Consider the following 18,328-nt stretch of genomic DNA (forward strand, 5'->3'; position numbering starts at 1 on the left):
GTGAAAATGTTTTATTATTTTATTATTGATGGAATCTGATCATACAAACCAAATCCAGACTGAACACTGAAAACTTACCAAATACATGATACGTGACCTCCAGACATGAGATATGATGTAAAATATGTTTGGGTTCATATCAGCTATAAGAATGACTATGGTATACTGCTCCCTGGTGGTCTAGCAGAGCTACTGCACTTAAGTCTGGGTTCAGCTCTGGTCCAAAGCCTGGATAAAAATGAGTGGTGTGTTTCAGGAAGAGCATCTGGAGTTTGTACTATATCACATATAGGAGGTGGTTTCGAAAAGTTTTGAATCTAGTTTTGTAACACACCAACAGATGGCAGCACAAGGACGCACACACAGTCACAAGAAGCACCGACCTTCATAAGTCAGGTGTCCGAAGGAGGAGATTCGGCGAAAGCCACCAGATCTGTGGTGCGCGAGTCTCAAAACCTTTTGATACCACGGACAAGACCAAAAAAAACCCCTAACAAAAGCAGCTAAAGAAAATCAAGTAGTTCGAAATTCTAGTCTAATTTAGTCTAATGTAAAAAAAAAAAAAAAAAAAAAAAACGAGGTCAGATATTCTTCTTGTTAGCGTGATCGTGTCGTTAAAAGAAAAATAAGTATATTCAACATCCATAAAACATACTTATGCACAGACAGATTGTTGCCCCTGTGCAAAGATGTGCAATAAAACCAGTCCCTGCTCATGATGAAGCTTTGAGGCTCAGGTAGAGAACAGGAGATCGTCATGTTAGCTGTTTCCTCTTCTCATGTCACGTACAAGAGAATGAATTTTCTCTGACATGGCCACCTGTGAGGGACAAATAGGGAAGATGTTCCACTAGATGTTGTGAAAATGTGTAAGATTTCATTAAACAACAAGGGTGTAGATGTAGGTGAGCATGTGTGGAGGCCTGAAGAAGGGGTCTGAGCGCTATAGCAGGAGATCTTCTACTACCAACAGGACCTAAAAATCTGGAACTGGTTTGGGTCTCCTAAGACGTCTTCTACATTTGTGTGCCTTCAGCTTTGTGTTAGCAGTTTTTGAGAAAGAACCACATGTGGCTGAAAAGGTCAGTGTCCAAATACTTTTGTTTCCATGGTATATAATAAAGACTCACGTTATAGGACTCCGGCTGCTCCAGCTTTTTGTGATGGACATGCAAGGACTGAATGGAGCGCTGTGCATGGACTCGAATCTCATTCGTAGTGCTCAGGGGAAGCGTAATCTGGAAATGAAGCAGAGAAGAAACATTCAGGTAGATTTTTTTGTGGTTCAGAAACGTTGTGATGTTTTAGAAAGTGTTCAAATTGAGTGGAAATATTTATCTATCTGTACATTTAGTGCATTTAATTTCGCTCTTAACTAGTCACTTATACTGGGAGGTTGTAGTTTAGTGGTTAAGGTATTGGTCTTTGGATCAGATGGTTGTGAAGTCAAATCACATCTGCACCAATCTGCCAAACAAAGGAGCTGAGAAAGACCCTAAATCCCATATCTGCTCGGTAGTATGAATGGACCAGTGGTTCTCAAAGTGTACCACTGCCCTCTAGTGGAGAATAAAGACATGACAGGTGTGGCGCAATGATTGTCAGGATTTATATATTTTGTGTGTGTGTGTGTGTGTGTGTGTGTGTGTGTGTGTGTGTGTGTGTGTGTGTGTGTGTAAAGTAAAAATAAAAGAGAGTGAATGGGTGGACTGGGTGGAGAGTACCTCTCCATGTCTAAAGACATCTAATCCCAGGTTTATCACACGGGCAGGTGTGATGGATTGGACAGCTGATAAGATCTGCCCTAAAGGATGACAATTCAAAGGTTCTCCTGCCTTTGGGGCAGGCTCGTCTGATAGGCATAGCAGATCCATTTGAGGATGATCTGTGTGGGTAAAATCAAATTGTAAAAATAAAACAGACAATTTAAGAGAATTAAAGAAATATAATCCAATCCCTTAGCAGGCTGGGAAGGGTACCATCAGGGTCCAGCAGTCTGTAGATGGACTTTCTGCCTGGCAGTGTGCTTTTCTCCGGATCCTCGGTTAGCTTCATTCTAGGGCGACCTCCAACCTCTACCAACTAATAAATTACAAATCGCATCTATATGATTTCACAGACGAAACAAAAACGTTGTGACTGTGTAAAATCTGAATATAAAAAAAATCTAAAAAATATGATTTGAAAATCTCATAAATCAATATTCTCTAGTCTAAGCTAAATGTATAGTGTTATTTATGTCTGTACTTTTGAGATGATCACCAACAATTGGAACCAAATTGCTTGTGTGTTTACACTTGGCCAATAAACCTGATTCTGATTACATAATTTGAATAGTATGTTTCCCACTGTAGCATCACACCTTCTGTCCGTATACATCTGGTAACTGAGGAGAGCAGCTGCCGAACTTTTGGGAGAGGAATGTTGTCCCATATGTGTCTAATACAGGATTTTAGCTGCTCAACAGTTCTGGGTTTCCTTTGTTGGGTTTTTTGTTTCATGTTGCGCCAAATAATTTATAAATAGTGAAAGGTCTAGACTGCAGACAGGCAGTTTAGCACCCGGACTCTTTTACTACTGCACTAAGCATTGTCTTGCTCAAATACGCAAAAAGTTTTCAATGTTCTACTACGAATAAAATATTTGCAAATCATCACATTCTGTGTTTATTTACATTTCACACCTAAGTGTTTTTGAATTAGGTTTGTATTTGCTGGTATGCTCCAGAAACCTCATTGCGGTTACCTTATATACACAACCGAGTGAAGGTTGACTTGTGCACGTAACGAGGTGAGTCCCAACTCCCACAACATCAATCTTATTATCCTGAGAAACCAGAAGGAAAACATGAACATAAACAGGAAGAAATCTGGGCTATGATGGATTATTTCGGCTAGAAGGGAACGCGCTTACTTTCTTGTTGAGCTCTGAAAGACTTTTTTCAGAAACGCTGTTCGACCCGACGATGATGAGCGACTCAAAAGCAGCAACTGAGAAACTAGTGGGAGAGAGATGAACTACCGAGTACCATACACAGCCATAATATTTGTAAAAATGCAGAAGCCCATTTGTACAACTTACTGTTTGCTGCACTGTTTGAAAACATTACACACTTCCAGAGATTGTCCACAAAGGTCTCCACTGTCCAGCCTTACACCCAGAGGCTGATACTGCAGGTCGCAGAGCGCCAGGGCAACTGCACAGAAACAGGGCAAGCCGCTACTGCAATTATAGAAAAGTTGAGTCTGTCGTGTGCGTAACACAAAAGAAATCTGATTCTGAGATACAGGACATTGTGTTACCTGCTGACGCTGTAGCTGTCAATGACAGGGAGGAAGTTGGAAGGATAAGCAATGGAATAAGACAAGAAAGCAGCAAGTTCTCCTTCATGCACCTGCTGTGGCTGAGCTCCTAGTAACTCACATACACGTCCTAACCAGTCCTTCACCAAAGGGAGAAACTCCACAGGGTCGCCCCCTTTAGCGGGCGCCAGAGACTGCAGTGAGAATAAAAGTGAAAAGGAATGAAACACTATAAAAAGTATGGAGCGTTATGGAGCGAGCGGTGAAGCTTCGAGGAAAAATTGACTGCTATGAATGTGGTTAAATATTTTTATGTACAAACACAATATTTGATGTGAGTTCATGATTTTATTATTAGTTCTTTCTACCAGTAAAAAGTGTGATTCAGGTGATACCTTCCAATTGAAAAGTCTCTGAAAGATTTACAATTAATTATATTTTCAGTCTCCTCCAAAAGTACTGGAACATCATGACCAATACAAAAAAAACCACTGGTGTACTAATAACCAGATATCAGAAGTTCACCAACGACCTCCATAACTGAAGAACTCCAGAAGCCTCTCATCAGCAGAAAGAATCCAAAATCCACAAAAAAATACAGAAAAGATCCTCACAACCAAGATTAAGTTCTACCCAAGAGATGGCAAAGCCAAAATGTGGAGAAGGAAATGTGAAAGCTTATCAATCAGGATTCACTAATGATGGGACTCGTGATGGAGCAGCAGAATGAATTCAGAATTCAGTCTAATCAGGATGGACATCACGCGGCAAAACAACTTTCCAAAACACACCTCCATCACAACAAAGATCTCATCAGAATAAAGTTAATCATTAGACCTAATCTGAGCAGCAGTTCACCTTCTGGAGATAAGACTAAAGAGAAAAACATTTAAAACACACATCATGTATCATGTGATGTCATCTTACGAGTATAGCAGTGAAAAAAGATTTGGCCGTGCTGTTCCAATACTTTTGAAAGTTGTGGTATATTGTACAGTGCAAAAGTCTAGGGCATGTGCAGACATGCTATAAAAATCAAACCTCTTCCATGTTAATGTTCTTCCATGTTAAGACGCACCTGTGGCCACACTTCCTCAAGCGAGGAGAAGGATGTGACGTAAGAATGTGCAATGGTGCCTGCTACTGGAATTCCAAAGAGACGGCCAGCCAGAGCATTGCTCGTTACATCAAAACCTGAACACACAGAGAAACATGGAGAATCCATTTAAATCCTCAATCAAAGACGATAACAGATTTTACAAAATGGTGCATTATAGAGCCACAATTCTGTAGACACCTGACCCTCACACCCAGAAATGTTCTCTTTGTCTGGTGTAGATTACTTCACAATAGAGCTTCAGTTTTTATTATATTTAGTATCTACTGCCTATAGTACTAAAGATTATAATTTACACATATACATTACAGCATACTGACATTCTTTCTTTGCATATGTTAGGAATCTGGGGTCAGAGTTCAGGGTCAGCTGATACAGTACCACATGCTCCAATGGCCCTGGACACTAAGGGTCAAGGTCCTTGTTCAAAGGACCCAGAAGTGGCAGCTTGGCAATACCAGGGCTTAACCCCCCCCGATCTTCTGTAACCAGTAACCCAAAGCCTTAACTACTGAGCTATCAGAGTGGGTATTTGTGAAAATATACCTCCAATATATGTGTAGCGAGAAGCAGTCAGGCCTCCATCAGGCCCCTGAGCTCTCCTCAGACCCATCTCCATGAGTCTCCGTCTGGGACCTGCAGCTAGACGGAATCGTGCAGCGTTTGTGCACACGAGACTGCAAGGACGCAAAGATAGTTAGATATAATATAAGCATTAAAAAACATGTTAATGGACCATTGGAGCACTGAACTGAGCAGTATGTAATGTAAAATTGTCATTTTTTTCCAAAACGTTCACCAAAGGTCCAGAAACGTTGCTGAGATTCCTCCAAGCAATTTAGAGTAGGACTGCAGTTATCGATTATTTAAAAAAAACAAGTAAAATCCATCGATTAATCGGATAATAAATAAAAACATTTTAATAATGGTGCTTGTGCTTTGGCTGCACTTGGGCACATTTGGTCAGAAGGTTCCTTAAACCCTCAACAATGAGTCCCCTTCACTATGGGCTTGTTTCAGTATCCAGATGACGACGACGACAATGAAAAAAAAAAATGTAAAATAATAATAACTAATAATACCTGGCATAATTGACCAGACAGAGAAGAGTGGTTTCCAACAACTGCACAACAGCCAGTGGACCAGAAACCTCCAAAAGAGGAACCTACATAATAACAGGTTACTATTATTTCCTCATTATTATACCATCAGAAGAAAAATTTGGATAAGGGCGTCTGCCAAATGCCGCAAATGTAAATGTAAATGTAAAAAGAGAATGTGTGTCATGTACCCGGGCAAAAACGGCGGTGCCTTCAGCTACTGCCCTCACAGACACAGCGGAGGAGTCCAACCCTTTCAGGTAGAGAAAGAAATCCAGGTGGGTGTCAGAGGGTAACACGGTGCGCAAGTATTCCACATCTGTATAACATAAACAAAGGGTCAACATCTGCTACAGAATCTTTACATAATGACTACGTGTTGGAATAAACTCGATATTGTATCATTACTTAATAAAAATAAAAATAAAAATAAAAATAATAATAATAATAATAATAATAATAATAATAGAAAGCAGAAGAATGAAGTATGTTGGTAATAAATTTAAAACTAACTTATTTCTTTGTAACAACACTGTAAAGTTTAAAAATAACATCTGCACAGTTTGTTATGTGTGTTAAAATCTGTGTGACCTTTGTTTCATGAAGGAAAAATGAAGGGTACGTTTTTATGAATTAGGATCAGAATATAGATAAAAGGTGGAGAATTTGGGGTTTGGAAGTGGCTCGGGTTGTGTGTGTGCGTGTGTGTGTGTGTGTGTGTGTGTGTGTGTGTGTGTGTGTGTGTGTGTAGAAGGGAAGGGTGACATTACAATGTAAACTTAAGAAAGAGGACTTTTTGCGCATATTGCCCAATTTTTCATTTCCGCGCAAACACCCCGACCCTGAAAGCTTCTTCCAGCACAAAGTCCATTTAGCGATAAAACCGCGCACACTGGACACTAACCTTCATCCGTGAAGCGAAAGTCCCGCAGGAACCGAAGGCAGTCCCCGAGTCCCGCAAACAGAGAGAAGCCGCCGCCGAACGGGTTGTCCCGGAAAAAGAGCTCGAACGCGGCGTGCTGGTTGTGCCTGCCCGCGCGCCAGTACGCGTACGCCATGGTAAACTGGTACACATCCGTGAGCAGAGGCGGCACTCTCTGGCGCACCGAGGGCTCCGGGGTGGCACATGGATCACCCAAAACCGTCGCCATGTTCACTGCTCACTGAACTCCTCACGGGCCGGGGGAACTTTACTCCACGCCTACGGCCGGAAGCGCGCACAGGGCGCCGCTCGGGAACGCGACTCCGTTACGCATGGCGCATTTACTCCGTTCTTACGGTGAAAGGGCAACGCGGTACGGCGTGTTCCCCATTCAGAGAACACACACACACACACACACACACACGTAAAGTGATACAGAGTAAATACTTTCAGAGACACGCGTACACGCGCTTATTCCTGGAATTCTTTGGAAATCTTTACAGGGTTCATATATTTAATCTAAAATGTTATAATGTTGTTGTTGTTTTTTTTAATACATCACATTCACTTTGGAACTTGATATTTGTAATCTGCTTTAAACACACACACACACACACACACACACACACACACACACACACACACAAACACTTCACGAAACTGAAAACATTTCAAATGGAAAAAAAAACATATTTATTGCATAAAAATGCTATAAACCACCCCCCCCCCCCCAGATTTAATAGTCATAAATAAATTTCATGCAAACAAATTTTGCAATCGCCTGCTTGCACTTTACTTTTGCACACTGATCTTTTTACGTTGTATTCACGTGACCCCATGACGTCATGCAAATTTGTCAGCGCTTTGAAACGAAACTTGATTCAATCATGATGGATAGCCAAAAATAAACAGTTTTTCTGATATTCGTGTGTGTGGTTTTATCTCCAGGGGTCGCTATAGAGCCCCAAATTAATGTACTTCTTTAATGGTTTTATTGCTCAATCGAACAGCAGATATGAACCGTTAATGCACTGCGTGGAGATGGTGCTTTTGGTGCTTTTGGTGCGTTTGGTGCTTTTGGTGCTTTTGGTGCGTTTGGTGCGTTTGGTGCGTTTACGGATTAAAATGAACAGAAAACTAAATAAAAGGAGAAAACAAGGGAAAAGAGGCAGGGGACAGATTTATATAATAAACTAACGAAGTGAATGTTTTTGCATTCTAGTGGTTATTTTGTAAATATCGTAAAGTTTATACTTAAGCCTCAGTTGCATCTGAAGTTATTATTATTACTGTAATTGGATTCCTGAAATACCTCATTATAATCAGAGAAAATACTGATTGTTCTTGGCGCTGTAATAGTTTATATCACGTGAGAACATCGCTGATGACGTCACTCTGCGTGTACACTGCCAGCACAAGGTCACTTGGCATGCCCTGTGGCATGACTATGTAATTACACTTCCTGCAAAACACATGTTTTAGGTGTTGGTGGTATTGCATCAGGACTGCAGTTAAACACGTTTAAAGCTTTGTTTCCTCCAGACTTTTGGTAAACAGTGTCATTATATTGTTGTGAAGTTGTTCAAAGTGCAGTATACAAATCCAGTGCAAATAAATGCTTCATCATCAAACTATTAACTGACCACAGTGAACAAGTTCTCAATGTCTCAGTAACCATATGTGTGTGTTCTTTTAGAGATACACGATACTGCTCTAATATACATGAAATAATTCAGTTTGTACTTTTTAATTATTTGATATTTTAATATTTGTTATTTCATTCATTAATTTAGTGCAACAACCATGTTTATTGGATCTGATCTGTTTTTGTTTGTTTGTTTGTTTGTTGTATTAAATAAATCTGATACAGATAATGTTTTGTTTTGAACATGGCTTAATATTTCTCAATTTTGTTCCAAAAATTGCATTAATTGGATTAAATTAAATGTAATAAATTAAACTGGATTGGTCAAAGGTTAGGCAATTTTATTTGTAGACTTTATATGTAGATGTGTGGTGATGTTTTATTTAATGGATTGTCTTTAATACACATTTTGAGACCTCAATATTATAATGCTTTAGATAAAACCGTATTCTTATACCAGAGACACAGTTCCAGTCAAAGATTTGGACACATTGTTTAGTGTGTTCTTTTTTTTTTATTTATTTTTTATGTTTTACATTGTTCATAAATACTGAACACATCCAAACTACAAAGGAACATATATGGAATTATATAGTAAACAAAAAAATAGTAATATGTATGAAGTCATCACCTGGAATGGATATCCAACAATCTTAAGGAATTCCCAGAGTTGTTAAGTACTTGTTGGCTGCTTTTCCTTCACTCTCCAGTTCAGCTCATCCCAACTGGATTTAGATGGGGTGATTGTGAAAACCAGGTTTCATCACTCTCCTTCTTAAACAAATGGTTCTTACATAAACCAGAGGTGTGTTTGGGTTATTGTCCTGTTAGGAAACAAGTGTTGGTCCCACTACGTGTAAACCAGATGAGATTACATGAATCTGGTAAGAGAAAGCGAAGAGTGTGCACAGCTGTCTTGAAAGCTAAATGGACGATCTAAAATATGAAACATATTCTGGTTTGTTTAACACGTTTTTGTTAATACATTATTCCAGATGTGCTCGTTCATAGTGCTTTTCAGCATTAATGTAGAATGTTGAAAATAATAAAAACAATAAACAAACCTCTGAAGGAGAAGTTGTGTCCAGAAAGTGGTAGAAACTACAGTAAGGATGGTAAATGTGTGAATCGCACTTGTGTAATTGTCTTTTTAAAGCCGGTCTCAGTAAGCGCTTATTAGTAGCTCACTCCGACACACTGGCTTCTAAAAGCGTCATATGAGATCAGAGAGCAGGAATTCCGCCTTCAGCTCAGCGAGGAGCCACAATACAGGGCTACACACACACACACACACACACACACACACACAAGCGCGCGCGCGCGCAAAGAGACGCGCACGGACGCACGGGCGGCTTTCGTTTCTCTGGTGACTTTGATCCACGTTTTAACGCGTCGGTCTCCAAAGAGAAAGAAGCCAGAAGGTATTGTAGAAGAAGTGCTGTAGACTGTGTAGTCTCTGTCCCACACCAGGGACCGGTAGAAGGACGTGTCTTCACACTGCAGATCGTGTGTTGTAATCACACCGGCTTGACTGTTTGGACCCTAGGATTTTTTTTTGGTTTGCTTTGGGACTTTTTTCTTTTTTTTTTTTTTTTTTGTTTACTCCCTCCCTGAGATCACCACGGATTGTTCTTCCTCTCTCATGTCTGTGATCTTGTCCTCTCCTGACTTACACCATGTCACCCGGAGCGGAGAGAAGACTCGAGTCTCAGCTCAGAATGCTGGAGTCCATGATCAGAGACCCGAGATCGGATATCAGACTGGAGAGTTTGTTGGTAAGAGGAACAATGGTTTATCAGATGTTCTACAGATAGATTTAACAGTGTTGTTTTAGTGTGATTAAGTATGTAAAGACTGTCCTGTGTGGTAGAACATGTTTTTAATTTAAGAACTTCTACTCAAAAGACATGGAATAATGTCTGAAGGTTATCAGACACCCAGGTCACTGAAGTCAATGCAGCTGTGATTTAAAGGCTTCCAGCACCTCAAGAACAAGCAAATGTCCACATCTAGTGTTGCCTCTCAGACTGCAGGTCCAGACCTGTTGCTCTCTTGCCTAAGATGGCTTCATGACTTTTTTAAACTGAGCTAAAAAAAAAAAAGAACAGACAGGAAAAAGATCAAAATCCTCAAACCAGTCTAACAGGGCTGCCTGCTCCAGGATTACCTCTGAAATATCCCAAAGAATTCCTCTTCTTATGTTACACCAGTTTTTATAACCGTAAAATAGAATCTGAAAAAACCCCACATCACGGTTCATTCGTGCAAGAAATCCGAAGCAAACAATTAAGTAGAAATGCCAAGTTATAAGGCCAAGCTGGTGGTTTCAGGTCTTATCTTCCTTTGTGTGATATGATCTCTGTGTGTAAAGGAACACACCCTTCTTCTCAAGAATGTGCCTCTATCGAAGTGCTCTATTTTCAATCAGTGCTTGTTTGTGTTGTTTCTGTAGTACCCCTATTATACACGTATTATTATTACCCTCGCAAACACAAAGCCAGACGGAGAACATGCCTGGACTAAGCTTGGTTGTGAGTTGAAGCAGGGAAAAACTCAGACATTTGCAGGAATAATCTATTCCACTTTATTTGGATCGCAGAGCGTCCTTCTGTATTAATTATCCCTCCAGGTGTTGAATTAATAGCAGGCCTTTGGTGTGGTGCTGAAAGTGTGGAACTTGCAAAACAACTCTTTTTGATCCAGCAAAATGGTTTTGTTTGCAGCTAAATAATCATCTGTAAAGAAATAAACTGTTCCACTAGTGTGAAAATATACACGTTTATAAATAGTGAAAAAAGGGATACCTTTACTCAAACATATTCCATTTCTTCCTCAATTGATACAAACCTCATTGTGATTTTTATGAACGATAATAGCTGCCCGTAAGCAAGGGGTTATTGTGTGATATATTTTGGGGTTGTGTGTCACCGAAGGATGACAGCAGAGATTTAACCACTGGTGTTCCTCATACCTCATACCAGCTCCGGATTAATACAACGCCAAGTGTCCCACAACGTAAATATATAATATGTAAATATATAATAGGAATATACACATACACACATACAAATACAGAATAAAAACAATAAAGCGTGGTATTAGAATAAATACAGTGTCCTGATGGTGTAGTATAGAGTTATGGCTTATGAAAGGTTGTGGAGAAGAAGCTTGGACCTGATCTTACTGGTTTCCTGTATCTTCACCTGGGTAGGTTGAACAGATAAAGAAGCTGCTAGTTTTTATTTGATCTTGAATTTTGGTCTATTCATATGAAACACTGGAAAACATTTAACAATACTGAGCATTTGGTTCTGTTTTGACACAGAGGAAGCAGCAAGTCACTTGATGTAATTGTTTAGAAAAGAAAAAAAATGGGCACGTTCAGTTCCTCAACTCACAGGATCTGATTGGTCCATGAAAAGTGTTTTGTAAATGCATTTATTTTTTATTCGTTGTTGGATTTTCTTGACACGTAATTCAACTCCAGAAATCCTCTTAAGCCCCTGCAGCCCCCAAATTCTCTTGTTCGAGAGTAAAGAACATTCAGGAAGCTGAGGTCACATCCTTGAATTCAGAAGAGAGATAACTGATTTCAGGCATGCTGAGAGGCGACCACTTCCTGCTTGTGTGTGTGTACATGTGTATCATGCTACCACTCATTTGCAATGGCGTGGGTGTGTACTTTTGGGAAAGATAGAAGTGTAAAGCAGTACAGAAAAGAAACAAACAAACATGGAAACATATCGTGAACTGTATTAGATTTCCAAACTGTTACATCAGTCTAATGCAAAAGTGTACCTTCATTACAATTCTCATTTTCTTTGTTCATCAGGTTTGAGTTGTGTATTTAAACATGGCGTCTTAAAGCCTCGTCGTGCCTCTTGATTTCATTCTAATGGTTTAAAATGGGTCTAACTGGCTTTCTTTTTAATTTGTACAGGATTCTGTAAACGCCTTGGCTCTTGACCTGAATCACCCTGCACTGCGGAAGAACAAAAACATCGATGCCTTCCTGAACAGATGTGAGCAACTTTAATAAACAATACAAGCTTTAATAAAGTAAAATACTTGATTGCAAGAGGAAATCAAGCTGCACCAGTAGATCAGTACTGGCTGATCAACAGTATTTAGTGTAATTGGGGAAAAAAAATCATTTATGGCCAAGTTTTCAACAACATTTTATCAATTTTATATTTGTGTAGCACCTTTAACAGTAGATCTTGTCCCAAAGCAGATTTTAAAGAGGTACAATTACCTTCATAAATATTCTCCAATGATTTCCAAACTTCTTCACTAATCTCCAATAATCTTCAGTGATCTCCAATGATCTCAAAAGATTTCAAATAATCTCCAATAATCTCCAAAAATCTCCAATAATCTGCCAAAATCTGCAATAATCTGCGAAAATCTTCAATAATCTCCAATAATCTCTAAAGAAATCCTAATAATCTCCAAAAATCTCCAATAATTTCCATCCTGAAATGTTTGTGCAGTCACATGCAGAATAGTTATTGAATATTACAGAATTTTGAAGATTTATTGAAATACATTTAAGAACTTGTGGTTGTAGATGAAATTGTTGTGTAGTTTTGTGTATTGTTGTGTAGATGATAAAGTACTGAGTTTTGTGTATTGTTGTGTAGATGATAAAGTACTGAGTTTTGTGTATTGTTGTGTAGATGAGATAGTGCTGAGTTTTGTGTATTGTTGTGTAGATGAGATAGTGCTGAGTTTTGTGTATTGTTGTGTAGATGAGATAGTGCTGAGTTTTGTGTATTGTTGTGTAGATGATAAAGTATTGAGTTTTGTGTATTCTAGATGAAAAGGCTGTAAATCGTCTGAGGGAACTGCAGGTACGACTGGATGATTTCGAGCGAATCAAACTGATCGGCAAAGGAGCCTATGGAGCTGTGCAACTGGTAAGTGACCTCTGACCTCTGACCTGAAGTGACCTTAGAGTGTGTGTGTGTGTGTGTGTGTGTGTGTGTGTTAGATAAACTATTGAAAAAATGTAGTGTCTTCTAACTACATGCTATTTGCCTTGAAGCGCTGACTTTAAATGCTTCCCTGCATGAACATGTCTGAACATGACCACAGAGTGCAGGAAAATGTGGGCTGGAGTGGTGCAGGATCTCACATACATTAGAAGGTTTTATATATATATATTACTTTGAATCATCTCAATGAGTAACGTTTTTCCAATGAGAAAAGTAATAGAAAAGTTTTTGCATTTCTTTTTGCATCAGATTTGGTTTTGAAGGTCCTCTGTTTATGATCTCTGTCGTTTCTATGTACATTTAATTGATCATTAGAGTCAAAATAAAATATGAAAAGTAAAATGTGTATTTTAGCAGTTATTAAACCATTTGTAATGTGTGCATTTGGTTATAATTTATTTTCGTTTTTACAGATATAAAAAATGCATTCATGTGAGTTTAATATTTGATTAGATGTAATTGATCATGTGATCATGCTCTTGAGTGGTGCAGATTATGCAACTAATTAACGTCATTATCTGAGTCCAAGTAAGGAGTATCGGCCCTTCTCTCTAAAGGGGGTGTAATGGAATTACCCTAATCACTCAATTTTACTTTATTTAATTTTTTTTTTTTACTTTTTTAATAATAAAAAAAAAGAAAACGCATTTAATTGCTGGACACAAAAATACAGTATAAATAAAATACTACTACTAACAATAATAATAATAATAATAATAATAATAATAATAAAGCACAATGTATGTAAATAATATAAACAAAAATAAGAGGAGGTGCCAACGTAGGTCTAAAATACAAACGTATAATTTCCGTGTTAGCCAATCATCTGTGAGAGCATGTATGGTATCTAAAAGAGAGCAGGAAGTACATTCCTCTCGGTGTGTGACGTGTTGCTCGATGACTCGGCGTAAACAACAGCTTTCAAAAATGCACTTGGTTCATTTCCTGTATCTGGACTTCACCCTCCACTGTTGGTAAACTGTTCTATAAAACAAGGACGAGACCAAATAAGAGAGAATATAGTGATTTATGTGTCTCTGATTTAGCGTCAAAAATATATATTTTTCTTAACGTCTTACAAAATGTCATGAACTGTGGGTTTTTGTGTGTCTTCAAAATTGTTCTTTACATGGTTTGGAACGTCTCCTGCTATAAAGCTCCCTTTGAGTTCCTTCTCTTATTTAAAATCAGTGAATTGTTCAGGAGATTATTTGCTTTTATATTTCTGAGGCTCTTTATTTTCTACACTTCACAAAATGAGTTCATGTTCTGACATTGCAAAAATTCAGCATGGAAGCTGTGGGATTAAAATGGATCCTCTGCTGAATTTTGCAATAAAATTCTTCAATCCTTTTTAATATACTCAGATAATCCTTTTTTTTTTTTTTTTTTTTCACGCCCAAGTTCTTCTAGAATAGTACACGTGCAGCACGTCTTCGAATTCGTCACGGATTTCCTTTAAGTAAAACACGTATTGTTAATAATGACGATGCGTACATTTCTGCGTTAAGGTCCGGCACAAGGTCTCCAAGGAGGTTTACGCCATGAAGAAGCTCAGCAAGTTCGAGATGATCAAGCGCTCAGACTCTGCCTTCTTCTGGGAGGAACGCGACATCATGGCCTTCTCAAACAGCCCCTGGATAGTGCAGGTAGAGTGAAAGTATTGAAAATGTGCACGCTATGATTCACGCATACTTGTTTCAAATGCATTAATTAAATATCCTCTTTAATCGATTGATTCGTTTCTATTTCAATGTACCCAAGTTTTATTTTAAGCCGTATAGCTGCGTATGAGTCATTTTCCTCTGTGTCTCAGAGGTTTTTCTTTTTGCATATTACACATAAACCACAAGATTTAAATAACATCTGCGTTATTGAAACACTCCCTCGTTTGGCATTTTTACAGCAGTGTTAATCATCCAGTGCAGAATTTTTGCTTGTAATACTGTTAGTCTACATTAGAGGATATAAAACTAAAATGTGGAACTATTGGTGCCATTTAAGTCCTGAAGCAGGACCAGATATTGTCACTGCAAAAATAGTACATTAACGGCAAAACAGGAAATACATGGGGTGCCAATACTTTTGGTCGTATATATTTGTCCTTCATAAGTATTGGGACAGTTCACAAGAATCCATGATTATATCATTTCATATAAATTGCTGTTTTAAAAATCTTGCCGTTATATTTTGTACACTTTATGTGCTGTAATATAAAGTCGTCTATAGACTGAGAAGGTCTTTATACAGTGCAGTCAAATTATGATGAAGGTTGTATAAAGACTCTCAATGTTTCTTCCTCATGTTGTCTTACGAAGTTTTTCCCTCATCACAGTCAACTCTGACCCTAAACCAAATCCCTACGACAACCCTTAACCTAATCCTAACCCAGCTCTAAACCTAAACATAACCGTACCCTAACCCTGTCTAAACCCTAAATCTGACCCTAAAATTAACCCTAAACATAACTTTACCCCAACTCTAAACCTAACGCTAATACTAACGCTTACCCATAATGCTAGCCTTACCCCTAAACCTAAACCTAACCCTAAACCCGACCCCAAAATTAACCCCAATCCTGAACAGAACTTTACCCCAGCTATAAACCTAACGCTAATACTAACGCTTACCCATAATTCTAGAATTACCCCTAAACCTACCCCTAAACCCAACCAAAATCTGACCCTAAATTTAACACCAACTCTAAACCTAACCCTGCCTCTAAACCTAACCCTACCCATAAAAATAACACTAACCCTACGTCTCAATCTAATCCCAAAGATACGTCTAAATCTGACCATACCCCTAAACCTTAAACTGAACCTAAGCCCTATCCTAAATCTAACCCTAAACCAATCTCTACCCCTAAACCTAACCCTTAAACTAGCCCTAAACCTAACCCTAAATTAAACTCTACCCATAAACCTAATCCTTAACCTACTCTTACCTCTAAACCTAACCCTAATCCTAAACCTAACCCTAACGTTAGACCCAACTCTACCTCTAAACCTAACCCTTAAACTAACCCTAAGACTAAGCCTAAACCTAAAGTTAACCCTAAACTGAACTCTACCCCTAAACCTACCACTATCCCCAATCCCAACCCTACTCCTAATCCCAACCCTACTCCTAAACCTAACCCTACTCCTAAACCTAATCCTACTCCTAAACCTAACCCTACTCCTAATCCTAATCCTACTCCTAAAACTAACCCTACTCCTAAACCTAATCCTACTCCTAAACCTAATCCTACTCCTAAACCTAACCCTAACCCTACTCCTAATCCTAATCCTACTCCTAAGACTAACCCTACTCTTAAACCTAATCCTACTCCTAAACCTAACCCTACTCCTAAACCTAACCCTACTCCTAATCCTAATCCTACTCCTAAGACTAACCCTACTCTTAAACCTAATCCTACTCCTAAACCTAACCCTACTCCTAAACCTAATCCTACTCCTAAACCTAACCCTACTCCTTATCCCAACCCTACTCCTAAACCTAATCCTACTCCTAAACCTAATCCTACTCCTAAACCTAACCCTACTCCTAAACCTAACCCTACTCCTAAACCTAATCCTACTCCTAAACCTAACCCTACTCCTAAACCTAACCCTACTCCTAAACCTAATCCTACTCCTAAACCTAATCCTACTCCTAAACCTAACCCAAGCCTAAGTAACATACAGAGATTTGGGTTTTTTGCTTTTTATTAGATCCTTTTTGCTTCTTTGTTTGGCCTCTGCTTTATTTTACAGTCTGTGGAAGTTTGGTTTGTTTTGTTTTGCAGAATTGAGGTTCATGTGGTTCAGAAACTGGTGTTTACACATCAAATCAAATCAAATTGATCTTTAAAACATTGTTTTTTTGCACCTGTTTTGCTTTTACACTTTTTGAATCATTAAACCAGCGATTTATTTCTCGTATGTGTGTAGTAATGATCTTTGGTTCCTCTGCATTTGCGTAGCTGTGCTGTGCTTTCCAAGATGAGCGCTACCTTTACTTGGTGATGGAGTTCATGGCAGGTGGAGATCTGGTAACCCTCACCATGAATTACGACATGCCGGAGGATTGGGCGCGTTTCTACACTGCTGAAGTGGTGCTGGCACTGGACGCCATACACTCCATGGGCTTCATCCACAGAGACATCAAACCTGAGAACATGCTGCTGGACCGCAGCGGTCACCTCAAACTCGCCGACTTTGGCACGTGCATGAAGATGGACAAGGTGAGGGGGTCGGATGCAGGGTATTTGGTTTCCGTTTAGAGCGTCCTGGAACTTTGTAACTCGAATTTGCCTCGTTAAATTTATGTACAAACATTTGCACAATTGTTAAAGCTGGACACTGAATTATTGTTTTTCCATTTGTGAAAATAATGTTTCAATATTACATACTTTTCCATAGTCTACTTGTTTGGCTGTACATGTCTGCCACCTGGTGGAAAGCGGATTTAATGCACTCTGAATTAGTAATTTTTTAAAACCTTGTCCTGAATTTGGACATTAAAGCTGGATTCAAAATGTAAAAGACAATAAAGGAATGTTGAATAGGGGTTCATATATATATATATATATATATATATATATATATATATATATATATATATATATATATATATATATATATATATATATATGATATATTGTACCCTGATAGATGACCAAAAAGGAACAAACAAGATGTTTTTAGTTTTTAGCACCACCTTGTACAGTCTCCAAAGACAATGTGTGAACATCTCCAAGGAGATCAGAGATCAGTGTGTGTGTGTGTGTACAATAATACAATTGTGTGTGTGTGTGTGTGTGTGTGTGTGTGTGTGTGTGTGTGTGTGTGTGTGTGTGTGTGTGTGTGTGCCCAGTCTGGGATGGTTCGCTGCGACACAGCTGTCGGAACTCCAGATTACATTTCTCCAGAGGTTCTAAAGTCACAAGGTGGAACTGGGTATTATGGACGCGAGTGTGATTGGTGGTCTGCGGGGGTGTTTATTTATGAGCTGCTGATCGGTGAGTAGCTTCTCTTCTCTTCTCTCTCTTCTCTTCTCCTGTCCTCTCCTCTCCTCTCTTCTCCTCTCCTCTTCTCTTCTCTTCTCTCTCTTCTCTTCTCTTCTCTTCTCTTCTCTTCTCTTCTCTTCTCTTCTCTTCTCTCCTCTTCTTCTCTCTTCTCTCTCTTCTCTTCTCTTCTCTTCTCTTGCTCTTCTCTCCTCTTCTCTTCTCTTCTCTTCTCTTCTCTTCTCTTCTCTTCTC

The 18,328-nt window shown here is 38.9% G+C and overlaps 2 protein-coding genes across 3 annotated transcripts in view; one reads left to right on the forward strand and one right to left on the reverse strand.

Moving 5' to 3' along the window:
- On the reverse strand, window positions 1-7,277 carry naprt (nicotinate phosphoribosyltransferase). Of its 2 annotated transcripts, none has more exons than XM_083534898.1 (14): window positions 7,248-7,277; window positions 6,424-6,792; window positions 5,711-5,838; window positions 5,502-5,584; window positions 4,966-5,096; window positions 4,381-4,496; window positions 3,303-3,496; window positions 3,082-3,219; window positions 2,914-2,998; window positions 2,746-2,826; window positions 1,980-2,082; window positions 1,725-1,885; window positions 1,131-1,238; window positions 1-820 (listed from the first exon to the last, which is right to left on the reverse strand). In XM_083534898.1, the coding sequence occupies exons 2-14, from the start codon at window positions 6,668-6,670 to the stop codon at window positions 761-763; spliced, it is 1,635 nt and encodes a 544-aa protein (XP_083391024.1). In that variant the 5' UTR covers window positions 6,671-6,792; window positions 7,248-7,277; the 3' UTR covers window positions 1-760. The 2 variants fall into 2 exon arrangements, with proteins under 2 accessions (XP_083391024.1, XP_083391023.1); XM_083534897.1 differs by having other exon boundaries at window positions 3,082-3,222.
- Window positions 7,278-9,306: 2,029 nt separating this feature from the next.
- The window catches only part of LOC310722950 (rho-associated protein kinase 2), a 32,019-nt gene continuing 22,997 nt past the window's right edge, over window positions 9,307-18,328 (forward strand). Inside the window, exons 1-6 of the mRNA XM_083535767.1 lie at window positions 9,307-9,861; window positions 12,027-12,108; window positions 12,905-13,005; window positions 14,595-14,732; window positions 17,051-17,311; window positions 17,944-18,088. Of these exons, the coding sequence (XP_083391893.1) occupies window positions 9,763-9,861; window positions 12,027-12,108; window positions 12,905-13,005; window positions 14,595-14,732; window positions 17,051-17,311; window positions 17,944-18,088 (826 nt within the window). The 5' untranslated portion in view covers window positions 9,307-9,762. The remainder of the gene's footprint in view (window positions 9,862-12,026; window positions 12,109-12,904; window positions 13,006-14,594; window positions 14,733-17,050; window positions 17,312-17,943; window positions 18,089-18,328) is intronic.

This window comes from Silurus aristotelis (genome assembly GCF_946808225.1).
Source record: "Silurus aristotelis genome assembly, chromosome: 29".
NCBI lineage: Eukaryota > Metazoa > Chordata > Actinopteri > Siluriformes > Siluridae > Silurus > Silurus aristotelis.

Bases quoted from the DNA above. Each gene is read 5' to 3' on its own strand.
- naprt (XM_083534897.1), bottom strand. From the start codon at position 6,670: ATGGCGACGGTTTTGGGTGATCCATGTGCCACCCCGGAGCCCTCGGTG. The intron at 5,097-5,501 runs GTATTATTAGTT...GCGTCCTTGCAG, and splicing joins TGTCTGGTCAATTATGCCAG to TCTCGTGTGCACAAACGCTG. The intron at 2,999-3,081 runs GTAAGTTGTACA...CTCTCCCACTAG, and splicing joins TTCAAACAGTGCAGCAAACA to TTTCTCAGTTGCTGCTTTTG.